Source organism: Anabrus simplex, chromosome 8, assembly GCF_040414725.1.
Source record: "Anabrus simplex isolate iqAnaSimp1 chromosome 8, ASM4041472v1, whole genome shotgun sequence".
Lineage (NCBI taxonomy): Eukaryota > Metazoa > Arthropoda > Insecta > Orthoptera > Tettigoniidae > Anabrus > Anabrus simplex.
Genome location: NC_090272.1, coordinates 65,767,508 through 65,792,591, shown reverse-complemented (window position 1 = coordinate 65,792,591; position 25,084 = coordinate 65,767,508). Strand labels below are relative to the sequence as shown.

Genomic DNA, 25,084 nt, shown 5'->3' with positions numbered 1-25,084 from the left:
AACGTTATGACGTTTTCTAAAACAATCTAACCAAGCATTGCTAGCCTCAAAATTCTCAACTTTCAGATTATTTGCGATTTCTCGAGCTTTTCCTTGTAACATTGGTCCACTCACACACAGTTTCTTCACTCGAGTACACTTGAACCACTCATATACCGCAACGTTCACTTCTGAAAAACTGACTCCCGCTTTCTTTTCACTCCTCGATTCCTAGTTTCCTCCCACTCCTTTAAAATTTCAGTTCTGTTTTTCACAATAGTGTTTATTTGAGTTTTCCCGCAGTTGAATTTTTCAGCAAGCTTTCTCACTGAAAGTCCCTTGTCACTTTCTATAATTACATTTCTTCTTGCCTCGAGATCTAAACACAATCGTCCCTTGTTACTCATGTTTAACAGACAACTGAACTGCTACAGTATTTCTGTCTCACTAATTAGCACCTGTATTGTCTTTTCCTTCTCAAGTTGACTACCTGAGCTCGACCTTATCAGCGACAATCCGAGTTATGAATAGAATGATGCAAGAAGGGACGAAAATCCCCAGGTAACTTGTGAGTCAACAGTGTCTGACAGCATTTCTGGGCAATTAGAATTCTCGGAATAGGCCTATACACCACTAGGTAGAACTGCATTCCGATGTACACTCTCTCCCCTTGCACTCGAAATAGTACAAACATTCAAAAGACATTTCCTTACGACTGAAGAATGGTTTTAAAAGAAAGAATGACATGTAGTCCGGCGTAATAAATTGTCCTGAAATGTGTAAAGTGTCCGCTTAAGTCAAGTGGACGGGACAAATGGCGCTGTCCGCTGTCCGTAGTTCAAGGTGTCTGCTTAAATGAGCCCAATTTAACACTTGTCGTATGTAAATTAAAATCGGTTCCGAGGAAAATTGTCCGTATAGGGAGGTGTCCGCTGAATAATGGTGTCCGTTAGGACAGGTTCGACTGTATTATAAATTTACTCATTTGGGACAAATATTTCAGGTTCCCTATGGGAATCAACATCTATATCATCTGATGGCCAGGCAGGCATCAATTTTTGGTAATGAGACGAAGTCTCTCATAGTGCATTGGCACTGCCGGTGGCTCCAAGTAGCCTATGCAGTAGCCTCCAAGGCCCTCTCACCAACCAAACTTCCATCGATACCCTCAACAAGTTCAATCCTCTCTGCCATAAACTCCGTCTCAGAATCCAGCATCCCCACCACCCTACGTTCGCCTTCACAGCTCCGACTGCCCCCCCACCCGCCCGGCTTTCTCCACCTACAGAAACTCTCCCAATCCTACCTTCGAGAATTCACCACCACCTGTGACCGCTACTTCCTTCACCTACACTGGAAAATCCTTAGAACCATCAAAAACTACCTCACAGCCCACTCCTGCCGCACCTGGGCCCAAACCCGCACTAACCTGAACTCCCTCTATGCCCATCTCACCAAATTCTGGCAAAAGCTCAATAGCCTCCTCGGAACTAAATCCACCCCCAACACCCCATAACCCATTTTGGAGTAGCTCCAGCCAACACCCAGGAGAAGCTGGAAATCGTCGCTCAGCATTTCTCCCACCGCTTTAATACCCACCTCAACTCCAACTTCGACAACACCGATACCCCACTATATCTTTCCTTAGCCTCCTCCCCACCCACTCACCCCCTCAAACAACCACACCCTCTCCCACAACGCCCTTGACACCCCCATCACACCTACCGAAATCCAATCAGTCCGGTCCAAATCCCGTAACACAGCCCCCAGACCCGACAAAACCCACAACCTCCACATCCGACATGCCTCGCTATCCCTCCTCACCCTACTGGCCGACCTCTACACCTTCATCCTTCGCACAGGATTCTATCCCACTCCCTGGAAGCATACCACAATGCTCCTGTTCCCTAAATCTGTGAAACCTCCCTCTGAACTTGATTCCTACCGCCCCATTACCTTGATCGCAGTCCTAGCCAAAATCTTGGATAAAATCCTAGTCTGCTGCCTCCACTCCCACCTGCAATCCAACCATCTCCTATCCCCCTCACAATTCTGTTTCCAGCCCAAACTTTCCACTGAAGACCAACTCCTCCATCTCATCCAAACCACATCCAATAACTTTAACCAAACTCGTCCCAAGCTACTAATCACCTTTGATTTCCAATTGGCTTTTGACTCTGTCTGGCACCCTGCGCTCCTCTTTAAACAAACGTTCTTTGCCTTCTCCATCTCCTAAATCCACCTGATATCCTCATACCTAACCAACTGCACTACACAGATATCCATAAACAACCAACTCTCCCCACCCTTTCCTCTCACTCTAGGAGTCCCCCAAGGATCACCCCTCTCCCCTCTTCGTAGCTGATATCCCGCAACCCCCTGTCCCCTGCCTACCTCCTATAGTTTGCAGATGATACAGCAATCCTGGCCCCCCTATACTCAGTACAAACCATCAACCGAACCATCCAACCTTACCTCAACACCTTCATCTCCCGGTGCGACCGGTGGCACCTAAAAATAACCCAGATAAAACTCAAGCCATCCTCTTCCGCTGCAACCATAGCAAATCCAACACCATTCGCAATCCGGACCACCTTAACTTCAAAGTCCAGGACACCCGCATCCAACCCACCTTAAAATACCTCGGCATCCTCTTTGACCAGCACCTAAACTTTCGCCCTCACTTCCAACACCTCAAGTCCGAGACGGCCTCCCGTGCCCGACTGGTGTGCCGCCTGGCTGGCTCTCCCTCCTCCTCCACACATACAAGACATTTGTCCGACCTCCCATAACCTACGGACTCACCACCTGGGCAGCCATAGCTAAATCCAACCCTAACCTCTATCGCCCCCTCCTTTCCATAGAACAACACACTGCATGCCACGCCCTCCGGCTCCCATTCCGATATCCCACCTCGGACCTCCACGACATATTCCCATTCCCCAAACTTGACTTGTACGTCCTCACCCAATTCCAGCGCACCTACCGATGAGCCCTCGCCCGTGACCATCCCTCCCTAAACCACCTCCTCAATGGCCCCCCCCCTCCCCACATTTCATTCAAACACCTTTCCACTTATACTGCTCCCTGCCCCCACTCTGAGCTGATGCCACCTGAGGACTGTGATCACAATACACCACCTCCCACTCTCCAACCCCACCTCACCAACCACAATAGCCCCCATCCCCCCATAGTAATAATACAATACATGACACACTTGGGAGCACGCACACGCGTCCTCACCACTCCTTCAATCCGATGTCCTCCTGCCCTGTGTGCAGAATCCACATCACAGCCAAATATTTGTAATTTATCTATTTATTTTACTTGATGTACCACATTGTAACTAAAAAACCCTATGTCTCTGTTATAATTTTATTTTTCTAACCTATAAACAATTAAGTATTAATTTTTGCATTAATCTGTAGTAGAAACAACTAACATCTGTATATACTGTAATATGTAATATAATGAAACCTTACGACCACATTGTATTGTATTGTATTTAATTTCTATGTAATCATTTTATTTTTCTACCCTTTAAACAATTAAGCACTAATTTTGTATTAATCAACCAACATCCGTATATATTTTAACATGTAATATAATGAACCCATATGACCATACTGTATTCTATTTCATTTCTATGTGATAATTTTATTCCTGTACCCTATAAACAATTAATTATTATTTTTGTATCAATCTGTAATAGAAATAACTAACAGCTGCATATATTGTAATATGTAATGAACAGATTTTTACAGATATTAATTGTGACCCAAAATGGTATGAGCTCTCTGTTTATATCGTATTGTAAATATTGTAATAGTGTTTTGTTAACCCGCTATAATGTATCTCCCCAACACTAATTTACACAGTGTACTATTAATTGTAATTGTTATGTAAATATGGAAATAGCACACTGTACTGTAATACACCGGGCGAGTTGGCCGTGCGTGTAGAGGCGCGCGGCTGTGAGCTTGCATCCGGGAGATAGTAGGTTCGAATCCCACTATCGGCAGCCCTGAAGATGGTTTTCCGTGGTTTCCCATTTTCACACCAGGCAAATGCTGGGGCTGTACCTTAATTAAGGCCACGGCCGCTTCCTTCCAACTCCTAGGCCTTTCCTATCCCATCGTCGCCATAAGATCTACCTGTGTCGGTGCGACGTAAAGCCCGTAGCAAAAAAAATAAAATAAAATAGTACTGTAATACACAGAGCGGCACGAAAAACGCAACACTTCAATTTCTTTCAAAAACTGAAATTTATTCTAAATGTATGACACTTTTATGACACTAATCCACTATCTTATGATAGAATATGTGGTACAGTCCCATCTAAGTGTCTAACAATGAAAAGAAAAGACGATTATAAACAAATTGAACAAATTAAGCGAGAGATGCACATTTCAAGGAAATTTTTAGTAAGTTCATAAAGGTAATGCATTCTGTTTTAATGTTACACACTTCACATTTTCACTTTACAGACCTCAGACTATCTCGGGGACCTCTGTTCACATCTTCAAAAGCGTGTATTGCCACATCTTGCAGCAATGACGGCGTTCAAACTTTCAGGCATGCTCCTGATTAATGCGGTAATGTTCTGTTGAGGAATCATCTCCCATTCTTCCAGGAGGGCATTCCATAGGTCCTGTAGGGTCTCTGGATAGCGCTGACGGACTCTTCTCCCCAGCTGGTCCCAAACATGCTCAATGGGATTCAAATCGGGGCTTCGAGCAGGCCAAACCATAGCATGAATCTCTGTTTCATCCAAGAACTGTTGCACAATTCTCACAACATGTGGGCGTGCATTGTCGTGCATTAGTGTAAAACCATCACCAATAAACGGAGTGAAAGGCACAACATGCTCCAGGAAGATTTCCTCCACATACCGATGTGCGGTAAGGCTCCCATGCTCCACGAAGACTAAATCCGTCCTTGTAGCTGTACTGATTCCTGCCCACACCATCACAGAACCACCGTGAAAAGGCGCCCTGGATGAGAATGTGCAAGGGGAATACCTTTCCCCTTTCTCTTCCGTCAGGTGATCGGAGGCCAAATCGCGACTCGTCGGTGAACAACACTTGATCCCATTGTACAGTCCAGCCAAGATGTTCCCTTGCGAAACGCAGTCGAGCTGTGCGATGCTCTCTGGTGAGTTCCGGTCCTGTAGCAGGTCTTCTGGACTGAAGAATGGCTTCTTCCAGTCTTCTTTGAACGGTTCTCTCACTAACATTGACCCCTCGAACTTGGTGGAGTCGATTTCGTGCTTCAATAGCGGTGGTGTGACAGTTGCGGAGAACTTGAAGCGGTCATCTTTCTCCAATGTTGCTCTTCTCGGGCCTGATCCTGGTCTCTTTGCAAAGCCTCCAGTTTCCCTGTACCTTCGTACGGTTCTGGAAATTGTACAAGGTGTAGTACTCAACACTTCTGCAACATAATGCACGCTGCGACCATCTTCCACCAAAGCAACAGCTTTCGCAGCTTGTTCAGGGCTTAACGGCATGTTTTTCAGAAAGCTGATTAAGAGAATCACAGAAAGATCCTACAAACACGTGTGATTGAAAGTGGAACAATTAAAGGTACAACAATAAGCGCTACAAGAGCGGGAAAACATTATTGGCTCACATCCAGCGATGTGTTTTCGAGGTTGTGCGGGAGAAAACAATTGAGGCTAGTGCAATAAACAATCAACACTTCATTGTTCACTCGCAAAGAAACGCCAATAGCATACCCCGTCTAAAAACAATGGTTGAAAGTGCTTCATTTCGATTAAATAGATAATTACACATCTTTTATTGGGTGTTGCGTTTTTCGTGGCGCTCAGTGCATATTGTAATACCGTTTTGTTAACCTACTAATGTACCTCTCCAATACCAATTAACTCTGTGTACCATTAACTGTAAATAACAAAAGAAAAATAAATGAGGGGTAAAAATCTCCTCCCCTCCCTCCTCTACAAAGTCAATCCACACCCCCCTGCAACCTACTCCCACAACCCACCAAACCCCAACAAATCTCCTGGCCAAAGAGAAGGCATCACCTTCTGAGTGGCCCGCCACTTCCCCCAATCGAGGAGGGGAATGAAAACCTCTCAATTGCAATTGGCCTCCACGGTATGTACTAGAAAGGCGTCTTAGTGGGTGTGCTATTTACCAACTCATGAGCCCAACTTAGCAAACTGGGGCGAAACGCTGGCAACCAGGAATGAGTTAGCTGGAAAATTTGTAATGTCCAATAATGGACCGCTTATATTGGTATTATAAATTTACTCATTCGGGACAAATATTTCAGGTTCCCTATGGAAATTAACATCTATATTATCATGTACAGAATATGGCGATTAACGGTTTGTTTTGGAAGCACGCTTCGTTCATAAATAAGATAGTTACTAAAATGGCAGGATCAGTGTTCACATGCTGTAGGGTCCATTGACAGAAAACCACCCAGGCTTCGAAATCATGACAATGAAGCCGCTAGGAATGCAATATCCGCATAACAGACACCTGGCTGTTGTTCGTCCCCTGTGCAATGGCCTGTGTGCTAGTGTGAGAATTATGCCGGATGGCATCCAAGACAATGTCTTCATTGTGAGCAGATGTCATGGGTTGATCTCGCACAGGCCATATCCTACCCAGGGACGCAGTAGCCCGCAGATGTCTTTATACACTCCGAAATGTCATGCCAGTCCATGCCTGTCGGTTATCATCTACCTGTCCAGCTCCATGGCTATATGGTTAGCGTGCTGGCCTTTTGTCAGAGGGGTCCTGGGTTCGATTACCGGTAGGGTCGGGAATTTTAACCATCATTGGTTAATTTCGCCGGCTCAAGGGCTGGGTGTATGTGTCGTTTTCATCATCATTTCATCCTCATCACGGTGTGCAGGTCGCCTAGGGGAGTCAAATCAAAAGACCTGCACCTGGCGAGCCGAACATGTCCTCGGACACTCCCGGCACTCCTGGATAGCGTTCTTGATACAGGCACAATGTCAAGTTAAGCAAAGGTATTTTATATTGATATATTAATATTGTAACTGCTTGTCAATACAGATCATCATGAAAATTGTAACTTACCTTGATACAGGCATTGTGCCTGTTATGTATTCTGTATAGCTTCTCCATAGATGAGTAACTTTTCCACATATTCGTCACTGGAATACATCATGAGGCAGTGAATAAGCCTTGTGTTGTGTTGTGTTGTGTTGTGTCTTGCCTCGGATGCGGGGAGTTCGTACAGCCACATACCTACTCCCATCACATATTGTTATTGTCCAAATAGGGCACACTTTGCCCTACCTGTGGTCTACGAAGCTTGGAATATGCACAATATAGCTAATTTGTTGCCTGCATCCTACATCCAGACTATCAACCTCCTCATCCTCGTCCAACCCAGCTCCAAGCCCTATGCCACGATACATAAATGGCCCTTACGTTGTCAAATAAACAAATCAGTTTGTGGAAGCTATTAAGTATGCAACCTTATCACATCCCAGGCAATTGGCAGTAAAAAAAGAATACTTGCAAGGGATTTGAATCTTCGAGCATTGTCCACTATCACATCTTCCAACCCGCCCTTGCCATGTGAGCTACTGTGAGGCTTGACATGCAGCGCGCAGTTCCCAGCCTCTACAATACCTGTTCCTGGACTGTGTGTGCACCTCCTGTTGTAAAGTATGTGTTCTTCATATCTATGCTTGGTTTACGGGTACATTTGAGGTACCCATAATGAATCAATAGTGGCGCTCGCGATTCCTGCTGTTGTATAGCCCGTAACCTCACATCATCTTATATTACCCAGAATTAAGGAGAAGGACTGATGCATTTCAGAATTGTAGTAAAAGCAATGGGATGCATAAAACTAGTTCACAAGGGGCTGGTGGATCACCCAGTATAAAAATCAAAAGTAGGTTCAGTAGATTTGTTGCAATCTCACAGTAATAATCGTTAATAACTGTTTTCTTTATCAGGTATTTTTTACATTTATATTACAATGAATTAGTTTCAACAGACTGAAAAACCTCACAGTTATAAAGAAAATTACAAAATCACTTTCTCTCTTTATAGTATTAGGTGACCTGGGAAAGGACCCTGTATTTTATCACGAGACCTGCTATGTAGGTGGTGCTGAGACACTTTGGCTTCCCTGGACATTCTGTGAGTTGGTCCATGCACTCCACAACATGTCTGTGAACAGGTTCTTAATTTTTCCCTCTACTCTTTGCTCTGTACGATGTCTACAAACAATCTGGACATGGATGTTGGGTTTTGAAATGATGGAGATCTTACTAACTTGGCTAGACTTTACTCTCAAAGACTAACCAGTGTAACCAGGATAACTGGAATGCAGTATGCATATAACACTACATCATCTGTCGTTGCATCTGGAGAGCTGCAACAGTTGACCTACTGTTTAAAAAAAAAATCTTGAGAGTTTAATTGCTCCACATGAACAGGACATGGAAACAACACTCCATGCTGCCTATATGACGTTTGAACAATTACTGCACCTGGTCCTCATGAATAAAGACCCAACAGTGCATAGCAAACTTATGCCATATCAAACTATTGTCTCCGAGTGAGCTGGCCATGCAGTTAGCGTCGCACAGTTGTGAACTTGCATTCGGAAGATAGTGGGTTCGAACTCCACTGTCTGCAGCCCTGAAGATGATTTCCCATGGTTTTCCATTTCCACACCCGGAAAAGATGTACCTTAATTAAGGCCATGGCTGCTTCTTTCCCACCCCTAGTTCTTTCCTATCCCATCGTCACTATAAGACCTATCTATGTTGGCGTGACGTAAAGCAAATTAAAAAATAAAAGGACTATTTGCATATTAATGCTACTGTCAAATGAAGACCCTGTACCATCACAACTTAAAATAGCTTGAGTGATTTCACCAGCAGAAACTAGAGTTATCATGAATATTAAGTAGGAAGACAGCACCAAACTCTCAATTCTCAAGAAAACGCATAGTATCAATAGTAAAAAATAAACTCGTGTTCTTGTCCTGAGGTGGTGCAGTTCTTTTTAGGAACAATCCCGATGAGGATGAGCTACATGTACCATTTTAACCACATACCAGCCCTCCTGTGATTCTTAAATCTCCTGCAGTACTGTGAATCGAGCCCAGCCCTCCGAGGATGGCAGTTAATAGCTACTAACTATTACACTACGGAAGCGAAAAATCAATAGTATAGAAGCTACATCATTGGTCACTGACTTAGATGGATTGGGTAAGTCTACTGTATGAGCAATACCAACTTCCCTGCCCAAACCACATACGGCGAACTCGGCATACTCGTAAGAAGCTGAGGAACATTACAAAGACTAGTTCAAACAAAACATGAAGATGGCAAGTATGAACCCGTTAACCTGCCAAAGATTGTTTACCTTGATGCTGAACAGTCTCTGCCACTGTTTGAATAAAAACACCCCAGGCACTCAGGTGCTAAACAACATACCTGAGACCACTACATAACCCAACCACACATTTAACCAGTTCAATTTGTGTGAATGCACATTTCATGCACAGAATAGCTTGTTTAGATGCCAGAAATAAATGGATAAATAAACACTGTGTGAGAAGGATTGCTACGAAAAATTAAAAACTCAGAAACGAATAACAGCCATTGAAGATTGCATATTACTCACCGGCATAGCTCCTTTATAGTTGAAACATCAACAATGCGATAATGGAGATGGTTCTCCACTAACGGCATGTGCTGTCTTAGAAATAAACGGTCCATATAGACAGAATTCCCAGCAAGAGGGCACTTTCCTGGAACAAAAATAAAAATCTGTCAGGCTTACAACCAACTCAGGCATGGTATATATAATTACCAACAATTTACTCTAAACACAGGCACACATACTAACATACTAACTGCATTACATTTGATTATTATGTTATCAGAATAGGTCTATATATGATGATGGAAACAGGTTCTAAGTAAATGATACAAATAAAAAGATTATTATTATAGGCTGGTTCCTTGACGAGTAGAGTAGCATTAGGTTCAGAGGCCTTGGGTTCGATTCCCAGCTGGACTTAGGATTTTAGCACAGCTTGCAGACTGGGTGTTTGTGTTTGTCATCCTCTTCATTTACACAAAACACATCACAGTACCAATCACCACAAAAGCATACAATAGTGAATACATCTGTCTACAAAGTATTGGCATTAGGAACGGCATGCGGTTCTATAAGTAGTCTCCTAGTACTGACCCAAACTAGCTGGGAAAAGGAAAGGATAGAGAAAAATAAAATGATTTTACTTAGACATATTAGTCTTATGGGTGAAAGGAGACAAACTGACATTTTTCAAACACCAGAATTAGATAATGCCGTTTCACATAGCATAAATTCCAAAGAACATCATGCCAATTATCCTGAACTGTGAATGCATAAATCAATACAAGTCAGAAGCATGAAATAATATATAAAGGAAATTATATAAATACAGAAATTCAATTATACACATAATATATATTTAACAGCACATTTGACCATAAAAATGCAATTTTGAGAGTGATGCAGTGTTGAAAAATATATGCAAACACATATTTTTAATGCAGCCATATGCTTTCATATTTTATATGTTTATGCAATTTGACTTAAGATAATAAATAAACATTAATATTTCTTTGACTTTATTGTACAATTCAATACGGACCAAAATATGAGAATGATAACATGTAATTTATAATTCCTTGTGGCAAACGAAGAATAACGGACTTGAAAAGCTAAGGGAAATTAGAAAATTCCTTCAAGTTTCTTATTGTGAGCTTATTGCCTAATATTACGTTTTGTCCCCTTGTGACGTTGAAAGGAAATTTTCTAAACATTAGTATATTTTTTACAAAGAGGAATAATCTGGAACAAAAAATACACAAGAAAAAGAATAGCTTCTCAAAGTTTAACAAAATCAGTTTTGGTTGAATATTATTAAAGGAGTACACTGTACAGCGAGCGAGTCAACGCCGAGTAATAACCCAAATTTCTACAGGGGCCAACGACTTAGAACGGAGCAGCTCCTTTAGTTGGGTGCCAGTTCCCCAATGGAGGAAATACCACTGAAATGCAAAAGACAGCATCTGTTCTCCATGTCAGGTGTCTGCTTTTCAGGTTAGGGGCAGCCTCATTGAAATCAGGCAGTTAGGTATGAAATGCCTTTGTTTAGGCGCAGTGATATTACCATAATAAAAGCCCATATGCAGCATAAAATGGATCAAGACAAAGAAAAGTATCCCAGAAGCAACGTGCATCTCTTGCGTCTCCAGGGAGGTGTGAATTGTAGATGAAGGTCAATGATCCACTGTCCGACCTGGGAGCTTCAGAGATAAGAGTGATGGAAGACGAAGAAGAAGTAAAAAAGGATGCGAATAATGTGTTTGTGTATCTGAGTAATAATGTTTATCTTTTTGATGAAAAATTTGAATATTTCATGTTATTGTTGCTAAATTCTCAACATTAGTGATGAAGAGTTTTTTGGAGTAGGTTTTCTTGGGAGAAAGGAAAAGAAGATAGCCGGCAGTTCAGTAAAGTGATTTGGAACTAACTGTCCCTGTAAGTGGTGGAGTACGTTGGGAGGCCAGTACGTATCTGTTTACAAGATCTCCAAGGTGATTATGAAGTTTTTACAATTTGTTATACGTCACACCGACACAGATAGGTTTTATGGCGATGATGGGACAGGAAAGGGCTATGAGTGGGAAGGAAACGGCCGTTGCCTTAATGAAGGTACAGCCCCAGCATTTGCCTGGTGTGAAAATGGGAAACCATAGAAAACCATCTTCAGGGCTGCCGACAGTGGAGGTCAAACCCACTATTTCCCAGATGCAAGCTCACAGCTGTGTGGCCCTAACCGTACAGCCAACTCGCTCGGTATTATGAGGTTCAATCAAATATGAATGAGAAGAGTGCCTTATTAGCATAGTGGCTTAGCTGCTGGCTTTCCACCTGGATGGCAGAGGTTGAATTCCTGGTTGATTCAGAGTTGAATTTTCACCAGAAGAATCACTAGGAAGGGCATCTGGCCTTACAACCCAGGCCACAACAAAAAAATGAGCCAGCTAGCTCCAACAACCCCAGAAACATCTGGGATAAACTGAAGAAAGTTTTGTCTGGCCCCTTGGTCAGTATACTAGCCTTTGACTCACAGGACCCTGGGCTGATTCCTGGCTTGGTCAAGGATTTTAATTGTGTCTGTTTCATTCCTCTAGTTCAGAAACTGGGTATTTGTGTATTTGTGTTTGTTCTGATACACCTGCTCTTCTACATACCTACAAAACACCACACTACCAACCACCACAAAAAACACAACACTGAATACATCCCTTCAGAATGGGTTGGCAGTGAGCCTCCTCCATGGCTCAGGCGGCAGCGCACCTATCTCTCACCACTGGGTTCCGTGGTTCAAATCCCGGTCGCTCCATGTGACATTTGTGCTGGACAAAGCAGAGGCGGGATAGGTTTTTCTCTGGGTACTCTGGTTTTCCCTGTCATAATTAATTCCAGAAACTCTCTCCAGTATCATTTCATTTCATCTGTAATTCAATAATCATTGCTGCAGAGGAGTGCGACAGGCTTTGGCAGCTGCTGCAGAGGAGTGCGACAGGCTTTGGCAGCTGGCACAATTCTTATCCTCACCGCTAGATGGGGGCTTCATTCATTCCATTCCTGACCTGGTCGAATGACTGGAAACAGATTGTGGATTTTCATTCTCAGAATGGGTTGATTAGAAGGGGCATCTGGCTGGAAAACTGAGCCAAATCCACATCAAGTTTTGATCCCAATAAACTGGGAAAAAGGCCAAAAAGAAGAAGAGTCATATGCAAATGAGACTTTACTGATTATAGTTCAATACATTAATTATATGAAAACAGACACAGAACTATTTTTCTACTTAGCCTCCACTAACATATACACATTTCCCCCACAAATGTACATCTTTATTTACACGCAACAAAACCCTTGGAAGCATGCAATAATGATTACAACCCTCTACATAAGGTTGGTGTTAGGAAGGGCATCTGGCTGTAAAACAGAGCTTAATCCACATTAGTGCCAACACCAGACAACTGGTAAAAAGGCAGGAAAGAAGAAATAGCAGCAGCAGCAGCAGCAGCAGCAGCAGCAGCAGCAGCAGTGTGGGATGTAGCATTTCACAAAGAACCAGGACACTGCAGACTGAAATTTTGCATGTCTTGAAATACTCTCATAACTTATACCACTTGCTGCACTAATTTCAGAAACATTTAACACGTTCCCTGCGGCAGTGAATTTCGATGACTTAATGTTACGTCGTATCGGCCCACCGGTGACCCGATGCTGCCTTTAGTTATTATCGGTTCGGGTCACCGGTGACCTGACGAATTTGACTTTGTTTACTCCCTAGTATGAAATCCTAAACAATGCAAGGGCACTTGTTGTGTGCGTTATTGTTGAGGAGACATTCCAGCGTATTTACCTGTGCGACAGTGTTCCGATTCAACAATTGCGTGAAACAGAAATGATTCCGAAAATAATTGGGTCACCGGTGGGCCGATCAAAACTAGCAGTATGCCTCGATCCTTTACTTCAATTGGAACACTATGTTGCCATTAGTTAACAGAAATTCGTAACTAGGACATAGTTACTTACTTCGCAATTCTGGGAAGTTCGCACCGACGGATAAGAGTAACATGCTTCGGGGCACATGGTGACCCGAACTGCACGGAACGTGATATAGGCCCACCCCAGTGCTGTCCTAACCCTCTTTCTTTTCCGTGCCACTGGTGTGTCAGAATGTGAAAGCTCCATACCTAAAAAAGGACGTGAAATTGCTTGTAAATATTATATACGGAAGATAGTAAATATGTCAATAACTATTCCAATAACTCCAATAACCTCTATTGGCTTTCCTAAGAGCAATGTAGAAAGCAGATATCAGAAGGGTGGTACTCCTTAAACAACAATCTACGATCTGCGGGCAGCAACACTTAAGGCTTCATTCACCGTAACCGCGCTAAGCGATTACCGCGTAAAAATATAGGTCAGACAACAATCGGGACTCAGGGTGACCCGAAGCGATATGAATGGAAGATGAAAAAAACTTCCTTCGGGTCATCGGTGGGCCGATCAAATCTAGCAGTATGCCTCGATCCTTTGCTTCAATTGGAACACTATGTTGCCATTAGTAGGACGTAGTTACTTACTTCGCAATTCTGGGAAGTTCGCACCGACGGATAAGAGTAACATGTTTCGGGGCACATGGTGACCCAAACCGCACGGAACGTGTTAATCATATATCATCATGAAGAAGGTCTTGAACTCTCGAAATGTTGTGTGGCTTAATGCTGGTTCTGGGACGACGTGTAAGTGAGGTTAGAAGATACTGCCTGATCTTCAAGGCAGAACTTCTACCACTTAGATTCTTGAGGCTGTGCATCCAATCCACCCAAGATTTCTGTAAGTTAAACTATTCTAAAATTTGTAAATGCTGGCACATTCCTCTCACTAATGAACTGAATGTATCAGTGTTAACATTGATGCTGCCACGGCCCGTACTTGTAGACATGATACGGGCTTTGCCGTGTCAAGAAAACAAGGTGAAACTCTAAGTTTTGCATAAAGAGTATTCCAACTCGGCAAAACGTAAAGAGTTTCACCTTGTTTCCTTGACACAGCATAAGCCCAAAAGCCCATATCATGTCTTAAATGTATTAGCGTTGTCATTCGTATAACTTTGCAGCTCCTGTATGTTTATAAATAGATATAGCCTAATTCTTGTTAACAATTCCTTGTTACTTTACAAATAGACATAGTACACTGCTGAGCAAAACTTAAGGATGAGATAGTTAAAGCAATGTAACATATCAACTACTTGGTGGAAATGAATGAAAGTGCGGTAACATGTTGCCACAGGTCTCCCACACGTGCATAGAAACCTGGCGTGAGGTCAGCACGAGTATAGTGCCAAATGGGTCTGGACCCACAAAACGAGGCAGTCGAGTCAATCAGCGAGCTGTTCCGGTGCACTGTGGTGGTGTTATTCATTACAACATAGCTCGGAGACAAAATTTGGATGACTTTTCACGGGGGGAAAGAATCATCGTGAAACTGGAAGAAGGACGAAGTGTGATGAGTGAAGCACAGGATTGTTTCACGTGTATGTAGAGCATTCTGAACCCCAGGCACTGCTGCCCGAAGGAGAGGAGGGGGTCGACCACGATCAAGAACTTTCACATCTTTTATTCCTTTACCTTTTAAAGCTGCTGAGGCTGCAAATCCAATGTCAACAGCATGGAAGGGCTTGAGGCTTTTTGTTTTCTTCAAATCAATCAAAAGAAGTTTCTTACTAACTAGTATTTGCTGACTCTAAAACCTGGTTCTTCACAATTCTTCTCAACAGGTGTTCAAGCACAGTACTCAGATCAGAGAACATAAAAGGCAAAAGAGGATCACTACTCTGATACTTTGAGAGATACTGTTCTAGTTCAAGGGAAACAGAACACATGAATCCTAACTGTGCTGGGAGCAGATCATTTCTTACAAAAAAAAACATTTATAATTCCAAAGTTTTCTGATGCAGGAGGTTTTTCCTCAAAAGCATCAACATACTTCTTAATATGTGGCAGCATTTCCACAGCTCTTTCAATAAATTTAGAGTTTTTGACACATCTGAAAGTAAGCAAAATTCTTTCAAGAATAAAACTTACTGTGTCCACCTATTCAATACTTACTTGTAACATCTGAAAGTATTAAATAACACTAGTATATTTTTATCACGTGTAATTATCATGTGTAACATCTGAAAGAGCAGAACTTCAGACGAAAGAGAAATGATTCTGTTATTCACTTGTAATCTGTATGTCTACTTGGAAAGTCCTTGAAGAAGTACTACAATGAGCGCAAAAATCTGTGAATGTTCCATTCAGAGTATTTGTGTGTCATTTTATATGCACCATGAATAGTATGCAAGGAGTAGGTACCAAAATCCAACAGCTCCAGATCTAAAGGTGAATCACCTAAATACAATAGAACCTCAATAATTCAAAATTGGTTAATTCAAAATCCCGCATAATTCGAAGAAGCTCTCGATCCTGGAAACATGAAGTACGTTTTGCATTTTATTTAAATTGTTTAATTCAAAATATGGATAATTTGTAATTCGAAGAACAATGTTGGTCCCATTACCAAAATTCAGACTTTTAATTCAAAACTGCCTTTACATTTATTAAAAATAGTATTTTACAGAGTAACTTAAATTCAAAATTTATAAGCGTCAGGATAGGACCCATCTTCAGGAACGTGCACGGGTCGCTTTCCGTACTTTCACTCGCTTTGGTGTGTCTACAGTGTGTTTCATATCTGCTAAGTTTGAGTGAAATCGTAATTCTTTTGTATTCAACATTTTCAGGAATGCCACAATATCACGCAGCAGGCAGTGTGCGGAGAAACAGAATCCGTGAACACTGTCGATGCCGACAGTTGGCAAAAATGCGTGGCTCATATAATCAATTCGTACGCATTGAACAATATTGTCATTTTTTAATTTTTTAATGCCGAGCCCAAACGGACTTATTGTTTTAAAGGAGAGAAATGCCAATCGGGAAATCGTGTAATGGCGGGAGTCATTGTACTGTGTAGCAATGCACACAGAAGCAAGATACTTTCTTCCCTCATCATAGGAAAGATCAATAAGCCACGATATTTTAAGGGTATTGGTCACTTCCCGTGCAAGTACAAGTCATCTAAAAAATGAAAACAGTACAATAATACAAAAATAAAGCATTTGCACAGGGGAGCCAGCATAGATTTCTCCTTGTCTTTGAATCATGCTTTTTTTTCCCTCTCTTTCGTTGCATGAGGTTATGTTTGTCATTACGTTATCCAAGTGCATTATTTGAATGCTGTAAATACATCTTGTTGGATAGGTACATTTTGGAAATAGTTCTTTTCAAGGCACTTGAAAGGTTTAAACTGTGAATCGAGGTTAATTACATGCAGTAACAGGTCTTAGAATATTCTGTGATGCAACAAGGGTTGGTATTTCTGAATTACGAGTTGGCGGTTAATTCAAAATAATGTAATTCAAAGTCCAATTTTTGCATCCCAATTACTTTGAATTAACAAGGTTTTACTGTACTTCTTTAGATCTTTCAAAAACTTCAGGTTTACATTCGGCCCATACATTGATACTTGCAGCATCTTTTTTGCATCCAAACCAGTGTCTTTCAAGTCTTGCAAAAATGTCACCAGAAGGTCCTCAGCAGTAACATGGCTTAAAAATGCAGATGTAAGAAATCTTGTTTGAACTAAGTTTCCATCTCAAAATCTAACAGCCATATCTACTTGACTCTTCTGAGCAACAGAATTTAAACTTTCATTAAAAGATATACAAAAACAAGGGCATTCTTTAACCAAGTTTGTCATTTCTTTTTGGAAGTATGGACCCAGTCTATATGTAACTAGGTATCCAAATTTATCCTTGTGCAACTTGAGCTTTTTTGCAATTTCGCTGTCAGGAAATACGATTTTAAAAAAGATCACTACGAATGCCAAAACTTCTAGCAGAAGAATGGGTCACAACTTGAGTGGTAGCCCACAATATTTCTGCAGTAATAACTTCATCCTTGATGATAAAATTGTTAAGAGTGCTTTTAGGCACAACACAAGTATGCTTATCCATTAACAACTGAAGTTACCACTTCACAAAGTTCAGCTTTCACTGGAACAGAGTTTGTAGTTGATGGAGCAGCATTCACAGGAACAGAATCTGTAGTTGCTTCCTTGGCAGGTATCATGTGAAACAGTATTTTGCTGGAATTTGAAGTGTCTACTCTTTCAATGTGCCTTTTGCCTTTGGCATGAGATCGAACTGAGGATACCCCCATGTTTCTCATTTTAAAACTAGTCCTACACAAAAAGCAATACCCTTTATAGTTATCACTTTCCACTCTCTGAAGCCAATTCCAATCGGAATTTATTGTTCTGTCCAACCAGTCATCTTTAAAAGAAGTCTTTCCTCTTATTTTACTCATTGTCTCTGAAAAATAAGTGCAACACCAATGTAAATAAATAAATAAATAAATAAATAAATAAATAAATAAATAAATAAATAAATAAATAAATAAATAAATAAATAAATAAATAAATAAATAAATACATAAATAAATAAATAAATAAATAAATAAATAAATAAATAAATAAATAAATAAATAAATAAATAAATAAATAAATAAATAAATAACAATGGATGAATTATATGATATGCATAACATGGGCTAGTTGAAGTATAGAATACAATATAATGCATCCATTGTTATTATACTTATAGCATTGCAAAGAAACGAAGAATGAAGGAAAAGGGAATGAAAACTGAACACAGTATTAGTAGAAAAGTGAAGTTAGTGACTGTCTACAACACCAAGAGAGATGCTGGAAAATGAGGGCATCACGTCCCGACGCTGGGTTTTTAGACAAAATCACAAGTTATTATTCTAGTAACTGTACTGTTACTACTGTACTACATAAGTACACTAGAGTCCTGTTAATCCAAAAGTCCGGTTAATCTGAACTGAAATATTCAATTTTTTAAAGAATCTCCTTATTGAAATGAAAGAACATATTATAGAATGAAGATTTACTTGCATTTTATTAGTCATATTTTACTAGAATATCTTAACGTAAACATAATTACACATCATAAACCATCAACCACTGATTGTTTATCTTTACAAAGTCTGTTAGTTTCTTTTGCCATAGTGATTGTAACCTACTTGAAGATGCAGTGTTGAACCAGCATCTCATAAACATCACATCAGTGGCCGTAGTAGCGGAGTGTTGCTCGATGTAGCATATGGCAAGTTCCAAGGCGGCCGCGGCATCTGAATGTGACACTAGTTGTTCATTGTGGTCTTCTTCGTCGTCACTCTGTTCCTCAGCAACCAGATTCTTTCATAGCTACAATTTCTTGGTCTGTTTGTAATTGATGACAGTCAGCTTCCATTCACTAGCTAATGTCATTTTATTTGTCGTTTTCTCCTCTATGGGTTCTTAACTACCCTACTGTAATGTTATACAGTATTTTATTAATGAAACTGCTAAAGAATGGACATTTCAGATTATCGTATGTACTATACTGTATTGTAGAAACTATTTTCCTCAGAAGGCTGAGGCGCTGGCCTTCTGACCCCAACTTGGCAGGTTCGATTCTGGCTCAGTCCGGTGGTATTTGAAGGTGCTCAAATATGTCAGCCTCGTGTAATTAAATTTACTGGCATGTAAAAGAAATCCTGCAGGAGAAAATACCAGCTCCTAGGCGACTCCGGAAACCATAAAAGTTACTTAGCGGGACGTAAAAACAATAACATTATCATTAGAAAATATTTTCCGGTTAATCTGAAAATTTCGTAATCTGAACAGATTCCGGTCCCAATTAGTTCGGATTAACGAGAATCTACTGTATTACTTTTCAATAAAATCACCTAAACAATTATTCTTATTACCTGGATTTTTGGAGTGCAAATATCCAGGGTAGATTATAAAGAATGATAATATTTGTTCTGGTATATTTTATAATTTTTCCAGTATCTGGTTCAAAATTCCAGTATATTTCCAGTACCTAATTCCAGTACTTCCAGTATTTTGAGTATCAGTAGACACCCTGCATATGAACCTCCTGTTCATTTGTCATGATAACAGTAAGATGATAGTAGAAACAAGTGTGCAGTATAAAGCGTGCCTAAGCACTCCTACCAACAGTGCACTGCTGATGCATTAACATGTGTTAGTGCATACTGAATTGTTTCAAAAGCTTCATTCATGTTTGATCCACCCTAGTATCCAAGTTGGAGCCCATGAGGGAGTTTTATTCTGATGGTTGGGGCCAATTGGAACTATCAGCAGCTTGTGACTTCCATATTTTACTTCTTGTTTTGGCTGGAGTAGTGAGTAAAATACTGGTTTGCACACCTCAATTTTGAAGTAGCTACACAGTGACAATTAATGATTGTACTCATTGCCTTGTTTAGGCCTTCCTAGAATGGTGGCTGCCCCATGTCACATACCAGATGGTGCAATTTCTGAAAGCTACTAGATTTTTCTGTCATGTATAGGCTTCTGAGATCCCACAATGAGTCTACGCAACTCATTCATTGGATTGGAGATGTGTTTTCTGTGGACAGACCTGTACCAGTAGTAGACTGTTAGCGTCCGATATCCCTGTGTGTTACTAGTGATCTTCCTGAGGATGTTAAGCTTGGCTTACATTTACAAGCTTATGTCTTGGCAGTGCTGTTGGTTCATCAGAACTGGTGGTGGATACTGCTTTAAAGGGAAGAACAACTATGGAACCATCCCTTCTTGATACTAATCAGAAGGGTAAAATGGAAAGGTCCAACACTTCAAAGAATTAAAGTATCAGCAAAGGAAAGGGAATGGCTATGAAGGCCATGCAATCGAAAGACACCTCAGACCTCACACACCTAATAACATCCAGATAGGAAGAGAACAAGTTTTGATTAAGGGAGGTCAGACAGGAAATTTTAAAGAGAGGAGCCTGACACAAGTACTGTAAGTGGAAACAATGCCAGTCTCCACCGATGGGCTACGTGGTCGCCAACTCACACTACTCCCAAGTTTGAGAGCCTCTCTGAAGTCCTGTTTTTATTTGCCTCTTACTAAAGATACTATGAATGTATTTTACTGCCCTTAACAACAGAGGGTTTAGTACACCACAGTTTGATTTCAGGCACAAATGATGTTTTCAACAAGCCTACCTGTATTTAAGATGAAAATCACATACAGTAGTTTGGTTTGGGTTGAACTATTGTGAAGTTGGTTTCTTGGCATGCGACTTCCATAGAGGCCAGGTGCAGGTCTTTCGAGTTGACGTCTTACAGGTGACCTGCGCGTCTGTGAGGATGGGGCCCTATTTATGATGAATTCTAATACTAAAGACAGCACACACACCCAGCTCCTCAGCCATCGGAATTAACTAATGAAGGTTAAAATTTCTGACCCAGCTGGGAATCAAACCCGGGACTTCCTGGACCAAAGGCCAGCATGCTAATCATTCAGCCATGGATCCAGACTGTGAAGTTTGTTATTTTGGTAATAAAGCTCCATACTGGGACATCATGGGATTAGTTGGTCAGCTTACCACACAAGCAATGTTATGGTCTATGGACTCGGCAGGATTACGGGGTATGTTGTGCAATGTGACATGTACGTAGATTTCTAGCACTAAATGTTGTGCAACAGAAGAAGAAGAACTGTTATGTCCACTACCTACCTTTACAGTTTTTGAAGATGCTGGGGAACCAGAAATTTGTCCTGCGGAAGTTATTTTACCTGTCAGTAAATCTACCAATATGAGGCTCAAAAACAACTGGACTGAGCCAGAATTGAACCCGCCAACTTGGGCTCAGAAGGTCAACGTTCTACCATCTAAACTACTGAGTCCAGCGGTTACCTAGTTATACTTCCCTTCAAACCACCACCACCACCACAGATCAGAATTAGTATTTTGTGAATCTTCTCAATCATTATATGTTCTCCACAGCTGAAGTTATCATGCAGGATACCAGATATCGCTCCAGAACACGTCCTAAATGATAGGCGACTGGTGTGTTGTAAAGGTTCATCTGCACTATTTTCCACCTTCCTTACAACATAATCTGAACAGCATTCCTAAAGATTATGCTTCTGAACAAAATGGCCATCATTTAACAAGCTGTAAGCCTTTTCTTTGAACTACGAGGGTGCAGCATCAGTAATTGCTGACATCAGTAGGCCAAATCTGTTAGAGGTGGAGGAGGAATATGGGAATTAAACTTAGGATACTATTCACATCTTAATGACTTCCTGTCTTGTTGAGTTGTTTACAGATGGATTCCAATGTACTTCTTTCTTATCCTCAGCCCTTAGAGCAGTTCAAGTTCATCATGCATATTGTAATTTCCTGACAATGCATCTCCTTTTTCATTATTGATTTAATAAAATTCCAGTGCTCCTCTGAGAGTTTTGTTCTTTTCTGCAGAGCAGTAAACCCTCCGATTAGGTAGTGCTATGAAACTTATTGCTTACCTGAAGAATGTTTTAATTTATGAGGAGATACATGAGAATGCAATGAACTGCTGATAATGTCACACTTAATAAAAAACATCTGTAGCCACAGTACAACATTTTATTGAAGTGTTTACTCTGTGTTGATGAGCAATACCTTGAGTAAAAAAACAACACATTAATTAAATAAGTATAATTTTTGGTTAATTGGTTTTATAAAGTTCATTAATTTAGGTAAATGAACTAAAAATGTATAATACAATTTGTCCAACTTACCTGCTGGTGTATATTTCTTGATGAATTCCAAAATTTGTCTCTCGGCATCCTCAAGCGAAATGTTGCTTCGCTCTGAAGCAGCAACAAGACCTGTCTGGAGTATATAAGAATGTTTTGCTGTACTATTACTAAGGCAAACATAATTCATGAATAAATCTGAGTCTTTAACACTAGATGTTTCAACATGCAATAACACTAGCCAGTGAATTTCGACTTCATGAATACTGCCTAAACCAAATAACCCGTTGTATAATATGTGAACTATTTCTGGTTTTCTGGGTGTATGCTGTTGACATACTAGACCCGAAGTGCTGGGTACAACTAACCAGTGATAGGAAAACTACCAAAAAAGACATTATTATTATTATTATTATTATTATTATTATTATTCTTTCAAATGGGCCACCAGAGGACCACGTGCCAATTTCAATTCCTTCTTCTTTGTTCTTTCCTTTTCTTCCAGTACGCTTTCATCTGTTCACTATGTTTCTTCTTTCTGTCTTCAGACCACTCTGAACCAGTCTTTTTTACTTTCCTACCTTGGAATCCTTCTATTTTCAATACTTTTTCCCGAAAGCCTTCTCTATTATTTATTTCTTCTGTTGTTATATTGTTTTTTTCTAAATCCTTTCTTACTTCATTGACCCAGCTTGTCGTTGATTTCTTACCCCACAAATATCTGAAAATCTTACTGGTTAATCTACTATCTTGCATTCGATATAAATGTCCAAAAAACATAAGTCTCCTTTTCCTCATTACATCTGATATATTTTCTATTTTTTGATATATTTCAGCATTACTTCGTAATTTCCAACCTTCTGCTGTGTTTTGTGGGCATAATATTTTCCTCATGATTCGCCTTTCTATTATTTCTAGTTTATCTAAATTACAGTTTAATGCCAGACATTCGCTTGCATATAGGCATTCTGGCTTCACTACAGTGTTGTAATGCCTTATTTTTGCATTTTTGGATAGGCATCTTTTATTGTAGATATCTTTGGTGACACCATAAGCTCTCTCCATTTTATGTACCCTCTCCTCTACTGCAGATTTTTCTAAACCTTTTTCTTGGATTATTTCCCCTAGATATTTGAATTTTTTTACCCTCTCTATTTGGCCAATATCTGTTTTCAGAAATTTTGGTGCATCCCAAATATTTGTTAAAAATGTTGTTTTTTCTTCAGAAATTCTTAAGCCAGTTCTGCTGGCGATTCTTTCCAAGACATTTACTTGGGTTATAGCAGATGTCACATTTTCAGAAAGTATTGCAAAGTCATCTGCAAATGCAAGACAATTTATTTCGATCCTTTTGTTTCCACTTCCTAACCTTATCGGTGAAATGTTGAGTTCAATAAGTTTTTCGTTCCAAATTCTCACTATTTTCTCTAGGACACAATTAAAAAGAATTGGGGATAGTCCGTCCGCCTTGTCGTACACCAGTTTTTATTTTGAAAGGCTGTGATACCTCTCCCAGAAATTTCACTTTAGAGACTGTGTCTGTAAGTGTTTCACGGATTAGATTTGCCAGTTTAGACTTTATGCCAAATTCTCAAATTATTTTATATATAGTTTCTCTGTCAACAGAATCAAAAGCCTTTTTGAAATCTACAAACATGACTACAATGTCCTCTGAATTAAGTAACCTGTGGCGAATTAATGACTTAAGATTAAATATTTGTTCTGAGCATGATCTTCCTTTCCTGAAACCACCTTGATATTCACCTAAATGATTGTCTAGTGTTGTTTCTACTCTGTTTAGTAAAATTTTGGAAAATATTTTATATGCCACTGCTAATAAAGATATTCCTCTGTAGTTATTAACGTCCTGTTTATTACTGTTTTTGTGGAGTGGATGTATCAAGGCTACTTTCCATTCCTCAGGAATTTTTTCAGTTTTCCAGATTTCTTCAAAGAGTAATTGTAGCTCATTTGCTATATTTGGCAAGGGCCACTTCAAAAGTTCCACTGTAATAGAATCTTCTCCGCTAGCTTTGTTGTTTTTGAGGTTATTAATTACTTCTTCAATTTCTTCTTCCAAATTTTCATCAATATCTTGAAATTCTAATTTATGACTTGGTTCAGGACAGTTCAAAAGTTGATCAAAATATCTTGCTAATATGTTTGTGGGTTACTGTAGTCACGTCCTAGTTCGTGAACCATGGGCAACGGCTGAGTGGCCTAGTAAGTGGTCCTGAGAGTCGCGATACCAGTTGCTATGGAATGGGAGTGGGCATCTCGGACATATTCTGAGTCGTGGTCCTTCTTGTGCTCAGGCGGCTAGGACTATACAATCCACCGGTGGTCCATAACCCGTTAGAGGAGAGATCCTCACTTGGACTATGTGCAAGTAGGGCAGCATCCTGCTTCATGAATCGACCGAGCTCAGAACATTTTAAGCAAGCCTTGGACCTATGGGAGTAACGGAGTCCCATTCCCATTTGACAGGCGAGGGACTCCTTGGAAACAACTTGGCGAACGAAATGGAATTCGATGGGGAGCTATCAATATTAATGGGGCTTATGGAAGAAAGAAAGTAGAACTGGCTGAGTCAGCAAAGAGGATGCATCTGGATGTGCTAGGAGTAAGTGATATTCGGGTAAGGGGAGATAACGAGGAAGAGATAGGAGATTATAAAGTGTACTTGACGGGTGTTAGAAAGGGAAGGGCAGGCACGGAACATAGTTTCTGTTAGGCACGTAAATGAGCGAATGATGTGGGTAGATTTGTCAGTTGGAGGAATTAGGACTAGAATTGTGTCCGTGTATTCACCATGTGAGGGT

The 25,084-nt window shown here is 40.5% G+C and overlaps 1 protein-coding gene across 3 annotated transcripts in view; it reads right to left on the bottom strand.

The window, feature by feature from the left end:
- The window catches only part of LOC136879130 (oligoribonuclease, mitochondrial), a 76,754-nt gene that overhangs the window by 16,787 nt on the left and 34,883 nt on the right, over positions 1–25,084 (bottom strand). For all 3 annotated transcript variants that reach the window (XM_067152881.2, XM_067152882.2, XM_067152883.2), the window contains 2 exons: positions 22,305–22,398; positions 9,630–9,756 (listed from right to left, as the gene is read on the bottom strand). In XM_067152881.2, the coding sequence (XP_067008982.2) occupies positions 9,630–9,756; positions 22,305–22,398 (221 nt within the window). The remainder of the gene's footprint in view (positions 1–9,629; positions 9,757–22,304; positions 22,399–25,084) is intronic.